Source organism: Cajanus cajan, chromosome 2, assembly GCF_000230855.2.
Source record: "Cajanus cajan strain Asha chromosome 2, NIPB_CcT2T_4, whole genome shotgun sequence".
Classification (NCBI taxonomy): Eukaryota; Viridiplantae; Streptophyta; class Magnoliopsida; order Fabales; family Fabaceae; genus Cajanus; species Cajanus cajan.
The window spans coordinates 50,129,140-50,143,591 of NC_138518.1; the positions used below are offsets into that span (position 1 = coordinate 50,129,140).

At 41.3% G+C, this 14,452-nt stretch overlaps 1 protein-coding gene across 1 annotated transcript; it reads right to left on the reverse strand.

The window, feature by feature from the left end:
- Positions 1–7,406: 7,406 nt before the first annotated feature.
- On the reverse strand, positions 7,407–8,737 carry LOC145955012 (uncharacterized). The gene is made up of 3 exons (XM_083069708.1): positions 8,619–8,737; positions 8,394–8,483; positions 7,407–8,286 (listed from the first exon to the last, which is right to left on the reverse strand). Exons 1-3 carry the CDS (start codon positions 8,735–8,737, stop codon positions 7,407–7,409), a joined length of 1,089 nt encoding a protein of 362 aa, XP_082925834.1.
- Positions 8,738–14,452: the final 5,715 nt, after the last annotated feature.

Consider the following 14,452-nt stretch of genomic DNA (forward strand, 5'->3'; position numbering starts at 1 on the left):
TATAAATTAAATATTAATATTTTTAAAATAAATAAAAATAAAATTTTATTATAATATAAATTATTTATCACAAATATAAAATATAATTTATATATTTAAATATAGTATTTTATTTGTATATATTATTTTTATGAATTTAATTATATTTTTTTTATACAAATTCTAATTATATCTATATCTATTATAAAAGAGATAGCAGGATTTGTAATAATTTTTTATCTCTACCTTTTAATGAATCATTATACTTTTCGAACGTGAAAAAAACTAAAATTTCATATTTTTTTTTTTTGAATAAATTACCTACTACCATCTAATATCATAATATCATATTTATGTAATTGTTAGAGACACGAAATCTCTAATTATAAATAATAAATATGTTTGTACATTATACAGACTAAAATATTAATTACATCAATAAGCAGAAATTCTAAAAATGAGAAGAATGATTTAACCTAGATAAAAAGTCATCCTAAATAAATGAGAAAATCATATTAAATATCATAAATATAGACATAAAAAGTCAAATAACGTTAAATAAATTTAAAATAATAAATATTTATTGTGATATTGTCGTAAAGGTAAATAGTAGAATTGAATTAGTTTAAATAAATTTTTGTTTATATTTTAATTGCAGTATTTTTTTTTTTGTTGCCAATAAATTATTTAATTAATAGCAGCCACATCACATGGGTTTGGTTTGGTGTGTGGGTACGTCGTGGTTAGCCTCCGATGGTGGTTGTTGATGACGCAAGAGAAAGATGGTTTGGTAAAAGAACAATCATAGGTGGATATTCATTACTATCATTTAGTTTGTCATCTTTTTTAAGAATTTTTTTAATTAGGTTTCTTAATTAAATTTTTCTATTTGATCTTTCATCTATTTATATTTTATAATTTAGTTCATGTAATTAGAAACTTGCTTACCATGTATGGTTTTTTTTAAAAGGAATGATCTATGAAATTGCAAAAAAAAAATATTGATACATATATGAATAATGAAATAAAATAATAATTAATATGATTGGACATGTATTCAAATATTAAAAATATTTTATAAAATTTTGTGAATTCTAAATAAGTTTTTAATAAATTACAAAAAGTTTAAATAATTTTTCATCCTGTTAAATAGAAATTGTTTTTTAGCTTATGGTCATTTTTAAATTTTTCTTTCTTTCAATTTCATCCTTATAAAAAGAATTGGTTCTTATCGTTAAATTGATCGTTAAGCTTAATAGAAAAAATCAAAAAATTATAAAGACCAAAATTTAATAGGATAAAAATAAAAATAACTAAATTTTGGGAGAACAAAGTGATAATAATTGAATTTTGGAAGGAGCAAAATGAAAAACAGAAAATTTATAAACTAAATTTGTATTAAAACCTTAATTTATATCCATACAGTGCAAAACTTTAATTAATTTTAATTACCGCTTAAAAGTTCTGTAACGATACAATATCACCTTCTTATTATAAAATAATATAACTAATAAGAAGTAGAAAAAACAAAACATAAATAAATTTAGGTGATTATGTCATTTTATAGTTTTTATGAAATTATGCATTTAATTTTTTTTCTAACTATTAATACATTTGTTATAAATCACACGATGTATTAAACTTTTTATATAAATATCTTATTAATATTTATTACTTTTTTTATAATAAAAAATTCATTACATCATATCACTTATTATATTAAAAAAAATTATATTTTTTTTTATCATTTTAGGTGTCGAATATTTTATCATTTAAATATTTTCTATTTTTACTACTTTTAATTATAAATCATTTTTCTTTCTTTCTAATTTCATAGTTATTATGACAATGCTCCATGATTTCAACAATATTCAAAATTTTAGTTACTCTGCATAAATAATTAATAAAAAAAAGTTTAAAATTAAAATACATTTATAAATTTGTTATTGCGAAAGTTTATTATAATGTTTGTAATGTTTTTATAAAATATCTCATCCATCATGTTATCCTTATCAACTTTGTATCTAATAAATATGAATACACATGAAAATGATACGGGTCAAAATATTTTTAGTTAGAATTTCATTTTAATAAATAATTAATTTGATTGTTGAAAAATTATACTTTGATGGCATATTAATTATTTATTAAAATAAGACTTAAATAACTTCATGAATTATTTAAACAGACATTAATTAATTTTAAAGACTTAAGTGAAACTCTAAAATATTAGTTTATGATGGGGATGACATGCATAGAAGCACACACATTCATAATAAAGAACAAAGAGAGAAAACTAAGTAGAGAAAAAGTTTATTCTCACACTTATGTATTGCACAAGACTACTTATCCCTCTTATTAATGAGCAATAATACAAACACATTTATAAAATACATCGACAAATAATACAAACATATAACACTGACAACCTAAGGTACACAAATGATACATATAGACTATACCATCAAATGATACATGTACAGACTAAACCTTCAAACTATATGTATAAATCAAACACACAAATTATATATACATACGATACATGTAAACTATACATTTTAATTACAATAATTAAACATTCCCCTTTAATTTAAATGTTCCAAGGACGCAACTCTTATCTCCCTTAACTCCTTGAATATATCTACCTTCAATAATGGTTTAGTAAAAATATATGTTCTTACCAGAGATCGGTCGTAGGGGACGATCTGCTGGGCAAGATTGGTGAGCCTCCTTCGCTGGGTACGATGGTTGTTCCGAAGTGGGGGTGGTACCTGTAAAAGAGACTCCGATGCTAAAGTTAGTGTTTGTGGGTGTATGAGTCTCGTATAAATAATGCACGTACCTTAGTGTGAATTAGGGTTTATCTAGGCCTTGGGCCTGAGATCAGTTGTGACTATTCAGGTAATGGGCCTTTGTCTTGGCCGATGTCGCGTGGCGCATATCCGATGTCAATCTGCGCTGTGATGTCGAGCTCAAGCTCGACTTCGCGGTACGGATAGTACACTAGCCCCCCGAGCTCTGAAGACCGTGGGTCGAGGAGTTAATACTGAGCTCGGTGAAGGGTCGTGACTCTTCGCGTACGCTCCTCTTACGTGTGCCATGTGTCATAAGTGTCACCTCGTTCCCTAAAACGCGTGGGCGGCGCGTTAATGGGAGGTGACGGTTACGTAATGATGGGGTAAGGGGTACCAGGTACTTCCCTTCTGTTGTCTTCTCTCTCGTTCTTTCTCTCCACCGGGTTCCTTTTTCTTTCTTCTTCGTCTTTCCCCCTTTTTCAATTTTTTTCCACTGTTGATGGCTGGTGAGAGTAGTGCCGCACCTTCTGCGCCGGCCAAGGGCAAGGGCAAGGCACGCGGTAAGGCGGTGGCTGACGAGACGGTCGCCGTTGAAAAGAAGAGGGGTGGGAATAACCCTAAAGATTCTCACCTTGCCATTACTGTCCCGGGCTATGAATGGGTCAGGGGGACGTCGAAGAGTTCCACAGTGTCTTCAAATCATTTCTTGAGGTCAATGCGATGTGGAAATCGCATAAGATCTGTCAAGCGTCCATTTCCAAGCTTATCCTGGTTGAGCCTTGCCAACCTGGCGAGCGTGTGTATATGTGGGGTACCCCAAATACCCCCTTTTTCTACATGTATCAATGCCTTTTTAGGGATTTGGGCGTGTGTCTGCCCTTTTCTCAATTTGAATGTGATTTTTTGAACTTCATCAACGTGGCCCCTTGCCAACTGCATCCCAACAGTTGGGGTTTTTTGAGGGCTTTCCAAGTCTTGTGCTCGGCCCTGGGGATAGGGTTGTCGTTGCTTGTGTTCCTCCATTTTTACCAACTCAAGTTGGGTGAGCCTCCCCTGGGTTGGGTGCCTTTGAACGGGATTAAGGCCGGGGGGTTGTTTTCGCTTTACTCTAAGTCATACAAGGGCTTCAAACAAGAGTTCTTCCGAGTTCGGCCTAAAGAGGCTGACCCGCTAGTTGATGAGGTTTTTCACTTTGGTGGGTTGCCAAGGTTCCCCCTTTTCTGGCAGTAGAATCCGATCAAATTTAACGGGTCAAACGGTCTCCAACTATCGAAGTCGGATATTGCTTCCATTGCCGATCTAGCCGCACTCCCTCATCCCTTGGATTGCAAGCTCGTCCTATCACTTGCTAACTGGGCGAACAAAGAGAGGGGTTTAGAGAGTGAGTACCTCGTCATCCTTAGTTGTTAGGCTCTTTATTCTTTATTCTTTCTCTTATGTGTTGGATTTTTGTGCTTGCAGGTATAATGGGGAAGAGTAAATGGCGCGAGCTGAAAGCCCGCTACAACATCGAGGAGATTGAGATCATTGAGCCCGGCGAGGAGGAGGTGGCTCCCCTAGAGACTCGCTAGAAAAGAAAGAGGGGCGAGAAGAGGGTCGGCGATACCTCGGCCCCTCACGATGCTGAAGAGGTGACCTCGAAGGCTACCGACGCGAACCCGGTTGACCTCACTGGGAGTCCTCCGCCTGAAGGATCTTCTAGAGTGGCTATTGAAGAGGTCGCTCATGATGCTCAGGTTTGTTTTCTTTCCTTGTGACTTTTCTTCCATATTGTGTGATTTTCTTGCTTGGTAACTTAGGGAATTTTTCGTGTTTTGTGTAGGCGGGGCCTGTGCCGACTTCCACCGAGGCTCGGGTGGAGCCGAGCTCGGAGGCGCCAGGGCCGAATGCCTCAGCTGCTGCGCAGGCGGCTCCTACCTCAACTCCCGCTGAGGCCCGCGGAGAGGGGTCGAGCTCTAGGGCCCCGACGCTAACTCCTGAAGCTGCCGTGCCGCCTCCTCCTCCGCCAGGGGCTTCAAGGGGGAAATGCATCATACAACGCTTCGATGTTAGTCACCCCCTGGCGAGGTTGGACCATGTGAGCGTGTCATCGGATGTGGACTCGATGTGGAGTTCGAAGGTGACCGCCGAGACCTTCTAACGAAGTTTATGCTGCCTAGGTTGGCAAGCTTCAGGAGGTTGCCAAATCTTCTCGGGATCGGGCACGCTCTCTGGAGGATGAGGTCTCGGCGTTGAGGGCTGAGTTGGTAGAAGCAGCCGAGAGGCGTCTTTGTGACGAGGTGCTTCTAGTTGGCAAGGAAGAGGAGGTCGGAGCTTTGAGGGATGACCTTCATAAGATGGCCGCGACGAAGGCAAGCTTAGAGAGAAAGCTCGTCGAGACTGAAAGAGCTGTCTTGAGGGAGCACAAGAGTGGGTTCGCCAAGGTGGCTCGTCAGGCTAGGTTGTTGGCGTCGGGGGTCGACCTCTCTGCTATGCACGTAGAGAAGGAGGTGCGAGGTGGCCAACTGGTGAACGAGGACGATCTGCCTAACAGCTCAAGCGAGAACACTGTCGCTTAGGCCATCTGTAATAACTTAGTTAATTTTACTTGCTTTCTATATTGAACTTATTTTGTGGATGAACTCGTTATGTATATAATTTGTTTTTCTCATTTTTGTTCCTGTCTTGCTTTTTTGATGACTATTGCTTTGATTTGCCTCTATCTCAAGGTTCAAATTTGACCTATGACTTTAGTCTAGGAATCGAATCCAGATTTTTAGGCTTAGTGGTAACCTATTTTTAAGGTTCGGAACTTATCCTGTATTTTGCGTTTTGAGGCTCAAACTTGGCCTGTGAAGGTTCAATCTTGACCTTTGTTTGTGATTTTGATCCGAGATGAATCGTGTCAAGGTTCAAACTCGACCTTGGCTTAAAACAATAATATAACTCGTGCCAAGGTTCGAATTCGACCTTGGCTTAACAGAATATAATTTGTGCCAAGGTTCAAATTCGACCTTGGCTTAAAAGAATATAATTTGTGCCAAGGTACGAATTTGACCTTGGCTTAAAATAATATAATTTGTGCCAAGGTTCAAATTCGACCTTGGCTTAAAAGAATATAATTTGTGCCAAGGTTCAAATTCGACCTTGGCTTAACAAATTATAATTTGAGTCAAGGTTCGAATTCGACCTTGGCTTAACAGAGTATAATTTGAGTCAATGCGGTGTAAAATTGAGAAGATGTGAGTGGAATTAGTCATTTTATTAATGTTGTGGGTATGCCTCGTTAAAAACCCTCTCTCAGTCAAAACCCATTTTTCTGTTTCTTGGGACAAAAGACTGAGTCAGGAAAAGAGTACATAATCCGCTTGTACATTTCAACTGAAGTAAAACTTGAGATGCGTGGCATTCCAAGTTCATGGAATGGTTTTTTCGCTGAGCTCTTCTAGTCGGTATGCCTCATTTTCTAGGTCTTCTGTGACTCGAAATGAGCCATCCCAATTAGGTGCGAGTTTCCCCTTTGATGGGTCTCTTCGTGCTTTGCCTAGTAGTCGCCACACCAGGTCGCCGACCCGGAAAGAGCGAGGTTGGACTCGCGTGTTGTATCTTCTGGAGGCTTGAAGTTTGCAAGCTTCTTCGTGGATCCGAGCCTCCTCTCTAAGCTCGTCAATCAGGTCGAGGTTGACTGCCGTTTCTTGAGCGTTTTGTTCACTGTCAAAGGTATGACGTCGATGAGATGTCTCGCCGACCTCCACTGGGATCATGGCATCGGCTACGTAGGTCAGCCTGTGAGGCATTTCCTGCTATCAATTGGGGGGTACAGTGGTACGCCTAGAGAATGCTGGGGAGCTCATCGACCTATTGTTCGTTGGCGCTTCCAAGCCATTTCTTGAGCTCTCGGAGTATTACTTTGTTCGCAGCTTCGGCTTGACCATTGGTTTGGGGGTGTTCCACCGAGGTTGGAAGGTGCTTAGGAGGAAATTCTCAAAACTTTGTGCGATTAATTGCCTGCTGTTGTCGGTGACAAGGGAATGTGGAAGACCAAACCTGCAAATAATGCTCTTCCAGGTGAACTTATGCACATTCTCGGCGGTGATCTTCGCAAGTGGGCACGCCTCAATCCACTTGGTGAAATAGTCGACTGCTACAAGGAGGAACTTGAGTTGGCCTTTCGCGGGGGAAATGGTCCGAGGATGTCCATTCCTCACTAGACAAAGGGCCACGGTGATGTCATCATGTGGAGGACTTCAGGTGGTTGCCGATGTGTGTTGCCGAACTGTTGACATTCCTTGCACCTTTGGACATAGTCTTGAAAATTCGAATTTAGTGTGGGCTAGCAGTACCCAGCCCGGAGTACCCTGGTCGCCATCGAGCGTGCCCTACAATGCATCCCACACATCCCTCGGTGGATCTCTTCGACGACGTAGGTGGCCTGGGACTCTACTAGGCATTTCAGCAGAGGAGTGGAGATGCCACGTTTGAACAGCTCGTCTCCAATGATGAAGAACTTAGCCGACCTTACCCTCATCTTCCGTGCTTCATCTTTATCCTCAGGTAGAGTACCATCCTTTAAGTAGTTCCATATCCCTGTCATCCATCCTTGGCCATCATTTTCGTTGGCGTTGATGACTTTGTCGTCTAAGCTGGGTGAGTTCAAAGTTTCTTGGATGATGGTCCGATGTTGCCGGGGTGCTTTGTACTGGCAAGCTTGGACATGAGGTCAGCTCTGACATTCTGTTCTCGGGGCACATGGTGTATAGTGAACTCGTCGAAGGAGGAGATCCTTTGGGATGCGGCATGGAAATACCTTTGCAGTAGGGTGTCCTTGATCTGGTATGTCCAACAAAGTTGCTCTACCATGAGTTTTGAGTCGCTGTTACAACTTACCCGTTGTGCTCCGAGGTCTCGTGCCAACCTTAATCCTGCAAGTAACACTTCGTACTCTGCTTGATTGTTGCTGACTTTGAAGCTGAACTTCAGAGATTGCTCTACGGTGACTTTATTTGGTCCCTCCAAAATGATACCTGTACCACCACCTTTAGAATTGGAGGATCCGTTAACGTGTAAAGTCCATACCTTTTGTTCTTCACCCGAGGTTGGGGTGAGTTCGGCCACGAAATCTGCTAGCCACTGAGCTTTCAAGGGGCCACGACTTTCGTATTGGATACCAAACTCAGATAGCTCCACTGACCATGCTATCATGCGCCCGACGAGTTCTGGTTTTCTCAATATCTGCTTGATCGGGTAGTTAGTTTTGACGACTACTTGGTGACTTGGAAATAACGTCGGAGGCACCAAGCTGTGGTGATGAGTGCTAGTGTCAGCTTCTTGATCGTTTGATATCGTTTCTCCGTGTCTTGAAGGACTTGGCTGATGAAGTAAATGGGCATTTGCACCTTTTGGTATTCTTGCACTATTACCGCGCTGATTGCGCCTTCTGCCACAGCCAGATAGAGGAGGAGGTCGGAGTGATGATCTAGCCTTTGGAAGACTGGCGGAGTGGTGTGGAAAATTTTGAAGCTCTTGAAAGCTTCTTCACATTGGTCAGTCTATTCGAAGTTCTTCGGCTTTCGCGGTAGGGTGAAGATGGGCCTTGCTTTCTCTGCCAACCTGGGGATGAAGCGAGAAAGAGAGACTAACCTTCCTGCCAAGCATTGGACGTCCTTGACAGTCTGAGGACTCTGCATCTGTATAATGGCTTTGTACTTTTCCAGGTTGGCTTTAATTCCCCTACTGGTGATCATAAAGCCAAGAAATTTACCTCCCTAGACCCCGAAAACACACTTTTCTAGATTGAGTCGCATGTTGTGTTTTTGGATTTGGCTGAACACCTCGGCCATGTCGGCAGCATGAGCCTCGGCTGACAGTGTCTTGATGACCATGTCGTCCACGTACACGTCCATGTTCCTTCCAATTTGGTCCTGGAAGACTTTGTCCATCAGACGCTGGTAAGTGGCTTTGACATTTTTTAGGCCGAAAGGCATTACGCGATAGTAGAAATTTGTGTGATCGGTGATGAAGGCTGTGTGCTCCTCGTCTAGTGGGTAGATCATGATCTGATTGTACCTTGAGTATGCATCGAGGAAGCTAGTCTTTGTACACTGCCCAGGGAGTTTACCGACTTGAAGGTCGTCAAGCTCGTCTATGGGGCTTGGCCATTCGTCATGGGATTCGGACCTTGGGTCCAGGTCAGTGATGTCAACCTGGGCTATGTGAGCTACTATAAGGGGGTCACCTCGGTGGCGCTCTTCTGATGGTGAGACCTTCAGGCTTTCGGCATAGCATTGTCGACCTATCTTCTAGTTTGCCCTAACTAAGATGATCTTATCATTGCTCCCTGGTAATTTCATCGTCAGGTGCGGGGTAGACACCACAGCTTTGAGTTGGTTCGGGGTCGGCTTGCTGATGATGATGTTGTACAATGTGTTGGCCTCAACGAGGAGGTATCTGATCATGATTCTCCTTGAGTCAAGAGGTGTCCCAAAAGTCGTCAACAGGTCAATGTATCCGCGGGTGTGGACTCGCTCTCCTGTAAAACCGACTAGGGGTTTTGTGTGAGGTTGGATAAGGGAGTGAGGAATGTCTAACCTGAAGAACGTCAGCCAGTATAGGATGTCAGCCGAGCTTCCCTGGTCGATCAACGTCTTGTGGACTTCCCAATTAGCGACTTCCACTGCGATGACCATGGGATCATCCTGGTTTGGACAGATGCTAGTGTAGTCATCGTCCATGAAGGTGATGGGTGGTGTGTTGTGTTGCGGGGCCGAGGTGGCAATATGGACATTGTTGATGCTGCGTAGGTGTCTTTTGCACGCCGAGCTACTGGAGCCTCCCCCTACGAAGCCACTTGCTGATGGAATCATACTTTGGAATGCAAGAGGTGACACACTACAAGATCAAAGAGGAGTGGACTAGACATGGAGGATTGGGCCAGTCAAGGCCCAATGGGCCTCATGGGCTTGAAAGGCCCAAGACAAACTTCACATGGGCCTATCTTGATATGACCATTCTTTTTATGTTTTATTGCAAATTCATAGAGTAGGAAGTTACTTTGTTTTTGGTCTTGTATTTTGACCATAGATTAGGGTTTGTGAACTTTGAGCTTGTAATTGGGCTTCATGGGCTTTGGGCTTTTGATACCCAATATTGGGCTCATTCTCTTTCTTGTAATTTTTCCTATTCATTGTATTTCTTGGACCATTGTATTTAGGTCATTAGATTAGGATTTAAGGAGGTTTATTAGTTTAATTGGATTAGGCAAAACTAGGTTTAATTTAGGATGCATTTAAGTTGCATTTTGAGTCACATGGTTGGCGCCACCTTGGCTGAACATGTGTGACTCAAAATTCAACCCTAAATGCATACTAAATCAAACCTAAATTCACCTAGCACTAGTGTGAACCGGACTTGTGCATGTGTGTGAAGTTTTGAATTCAAATTCAAAATTTGAATTCAAAACTTGGCACCACATGTGAAGCCTTCACATTGGCGCCAAGTGTCCTTGGATCCAGATCCATATAAGCTCCCTCCTTCACACATTGTATTCACTTTGAGATAAATGAAATTTGAGAGCATTATTTGCCAAGTTTCCCTCCAAAGTCACTAAGAGTTCCCACCTCAAAACCCTAGGAAAGTTCATCTTCTTCCTACCTTTTGAAGTGAGCTTTCATTTGCTCCTTAAGCTTGGATGCTTCCATCCTTAGCCTAGGACATCTAATTTCCGAAAATCCTCCTCTATTCAAGTGTTCTTAGCTTCGGTTTCAAGTCTCCTTGAAGAAGATCTGTGACTAGGTGAAGCTAAGCAGAGGAACTTCATTCACTTCTCCTTCCTTTGCCATCACTTGCAATGGTATTGATGACTCCTCGTAAGGGAGCCAACCCTGTATCCTGACTTGCCTCGGCCTGCACCGCTTCGCTAGTATTTTGTTGAGATCCGGAGGGTTGGTCTGTGTGAGTGCCAGAACCTCGGTCTTGCCCTCATCCTCGTTCGTGGTAGCCTCCTCTATGAGATTGTTGCCGTTGGACGTACTACTCGAGATGCCCTCCTTGGACGAGTTCCTCAATGCGGTCTCTGAGTGTGCGACACTCCTCAGTTGTGTGACCATAGTTTCTATGGTACAAGCAATACTTGGATTTGTCCGCACTGTTGGGGCTATGCCCAGGTGGTGGCAAGGTGATTAGATTGGTGTTGCTTGCCTCTTCCAGGATGTGCACTCGGGACGCATTTAGGGGGGTGTAGAAGTCATACCTCCCTCCTTTGCTTGCCCAAGCCTTCTTGAATTGGCTATCATTGGTGACTTTCATCTTGTCTTTGTGGCCATGGTCCGGTTTTGCCTGCGATTTCCCACGAACTTGATCGCCGGCACAGGCTGTCAATGAAAGGTCCCGGCTTGAGCGCCATGAGCATGGCGTGAAGGGCAACCTCAGGGTTTAGGTTGCGAATTTTAACCGAGGTGCCTGCAAAGCGCTCCATGAACACCCTCTGTATGAGACTGGCCAAGGCGGCTAATGTGATGTGATGAGGTCGACTCGTTGCATACTACGTCGTGAATCGTCTCACCAGAGTATCAAAGTTATCAATCGATCCTGCCGACAATTGAGTATACCAGGCGAGTGCCGATCCCTTGAGCGAGGTTGGAAAAACCCTACACAGAATAACATCCTCATTAGTGTATAGGTTTACTTGTGTGACGTATAGATTGACGTGCTCGTCTAGGTCAGTTTTGCCATCGTAGCAGTCGATGTTGAGAGGCTTCCATCCGAAATGGAGGGGCGTCTCCATGATGCCGTCAACAAAAGGATGGCGGCGGGTGCTCGTCCTGTGCCCTGGAGCCTGGGCCGGTGCATTGCTAACTTCATGGTCTGACCTATTCGTCGGTACATGTGACCGATGAGTAGTAGACCTATGGGTCGCCATCCTGGGCGCAGTCGGTGGCTGGGAAACTGAGTGCCCCTCTTCCTCGTTTTGATTGCTCAGTTGAGGGGGTTGATCAGAAGGGCGTTGAGGAAGCTAGGCGCGAATGCGCTCATTCTCGGCACGCAGCGCCGCTAGGTCGGCTTCGTGGCGGACATGGATGTTTTCCAGGTCAACAGCGTGTTATTGCCGCATTTGATCGACCTGCTCGATCAACTGCCTCAATGTCGCTTCGCCTTCCATTCTTGTTGCACGATCTTGGTCGTCAGTTGCTCGTCTACTATGGCTTCAGGTGAAAACCATAAGCGTGGCCGATAAGAGATGTCTTGATCGGCCCCACGGTGGGCGCCAAATGTTCTTACCGGAGATCAGTCGTAGGGGACAATCTGCTGGGCAAGATTGGTGAGCCTCCTTCGTTGGGTACGATGTTTGTTCCGAAGTGCGGGTGGTACCTGCAAAAGAGACTCCGATGCTAAAGTTAGTGTTTGTGGGTGTATGAGTCTCGTATAAATAATGCACGTACCTTAGTGTGAATTAGGGTTTATCTGGGCCTTGGGCCTGAGATCAGTTGTGACTTGTTCAGGTAATGGGCCTTTGTCTTGGCCGATGTCGCGTGGCGCATATCCGATGTCAATTTGCGTTGTGATGCCGAGCTCAAGCTCGGCTTCGCGGTACGGATAGTACAACATCTACAACTCGTAACTCAGTACAACAATAAACCAACTCCAGTTTTTCTTTTCTCACTTGATCTCTCAAGAAATGAAGCTTAGTATCAATATGTCTTATTCTTCCATGTGCAATTGGATTCATGACTAAGTTTATAAATGACTTATTGTCAACAAACAACTATACTGATTTTTTGTACTTAATCTTCAACTCTTCAACTAGTGATTCCAACCATCAAATTTGACAAGCTGTCTATGAAAAAGCTATATGCTCTGCCTCATAAGAAGATAGAGCAACCACATTTTTCCTCTTCAAACACCAAGAAATTGGTGCATTCAAAAAATGAAACAAGTAACCAAAAGTACTTTTTTCTGTCTACCTTATCTCCACACCAGTCAAAATTTGAAAATACTTCAATTTTTGCCACACAATACTTATTTCTCTTAGGAAATAATAAACCAAACTCCTGTGTTCCCTTCAGGTACCTCAAAATATGTTTGATAGCAGCCATGTGTTAGACTCTTGGATCAATCATGAACTTGCTAACCAGCCTAACTGCAAAATTGATGTCCGACCTAATATTACACAAAAATCTCAACAATCCCATAATCTGCTTGTACAATATGCCATCAACACATTTCTTTGTTTCTCCTTTTACAAATTTCACATTTTTCTTAACTAAGGTCACTATACTTTATTGCAATTCTCCATTTAAAACCTCTTCAGCACCTATTGGATATAATTTTTTTTTCTGATGTAGAAAAACACCATTATTGATATAAACAATCTCCAAACCAAAGAAGTAATTGAGAATTCTCAAGTCAATCATCTCAAATTCTAACTTCATTCTCCCATGAATTCCTCAATTTCAGTTATTATTGTTTGTAATAAGAAGGTAATCCATATACAAACATATCAAAATCAAATCAACATCATTCTTCATCTTCACATATACCCCAAACTCCACCAAACATTTTAAGAACCCCTATTGGTTCAACAAAGCATTTATGCTATTTTTCCAAGCTTGAAGGGCTTGTTTCAAGTCATACAAGGTTTTTCTCAACTAGTATACTACATGTTATATTCCCTTCACCTCAAATCATGGTGGTTGCAACACATACACCTCTTCCTCTAGCGAATCATTGAGAAATGCATATTTCACATCTAATTGAAACAAAGGCCAATCTCTAAAACTAGAAATAACAATTACTAACCTAATAGTTTCAATTTTTGCGACTATAGCAAATACCTCAATGTAGTCAACTCCAACCTATTGATGAAAGCCTCTAGCAACTAGTCTTACCTTATGCTTTACAATTGAACCATTTGCTTTCAACTGCAATTTAAACACTCACTTCACATCAATTGTTTGCTTTGTAGTTGGAAGATCTACAAGCTCCCATTTATGATTCCTCTCTATAGCATTAATTTCTTCATTCATAGCATCCTTCACTCCTTTTTCTTTCTTGTTCCAACCACCTGCACGTTTTCTTCTTGTAGTTGGTTTAAGCAAGCAAGATTTGTTCTTGAACCTATTCACCATTCCTCCATTCATTTAGTCTCTGTTCATAAGCTTTAAAGGAATTCTGCAACTCCTCTACCTTCATCCTCCCAAGATCTTTTGATTCCTCGATTGCACCACAACATGATCAAAATGAGGAGTCAGATTTCTCAATACCCTGTCTACAATTTGTTGATCTGTAAACTTCTTATATTACAAGATTTTTATTGAATTAACGAGGGCTTGAATTCAATCAAAATAATGAATTATGGAATCCTGATTATTCATAAATAATAACTCATATTGCCTTCGAAGAGATTGTAGCTTCACCTTTTTCACTCTATCAACACCTCCATAAGCTTTTACGCAAAATATCCTAACCTTTTTTTGCTGAAATGGCTGAGAAAATTTTCTCTAAATTTGTAGAATCCACGAATTGATGGATCAAGAAAAGAATTTTATAATCTTTCTTCTTCAACTCTTTGTAAGCTGCTTGTTGCACCTCTGTAACACTTTCTTCCGCTTCTTGAATCCATTCTTCATAATTTCCAGCACTTCTTGGAAACCAAAAATGACACTCATATTCACACACCATTGATCAAAGTGTTTGCCATCAAA

Excerpts from the sequence above, each read along its gene's own strand:
- LOC145955012 (XM_083069708.1), bottom strand. The coding sequence starts at position 8,737 with ATGCCTTTCGGCCTAAAAAATGTCAAAGCCACTTACCAGCGTCTGATG. Across the intron at positions 8,484-8,618 it reads GACATGGTCATCAAGACACT|GGGAATTAAAGCCAACCTGG; the intron begins GTCAGCCGAGGC and ends GATCACCAGTAG. Across the intron at positions 8,287-8,393 it reads GTCCAATGCTTGGCAGGAAG|AAGCTTTCAAGAGCTTCAAA; the intron begins GTTAGTCTCTCT and ends ACCAATGTGAAG.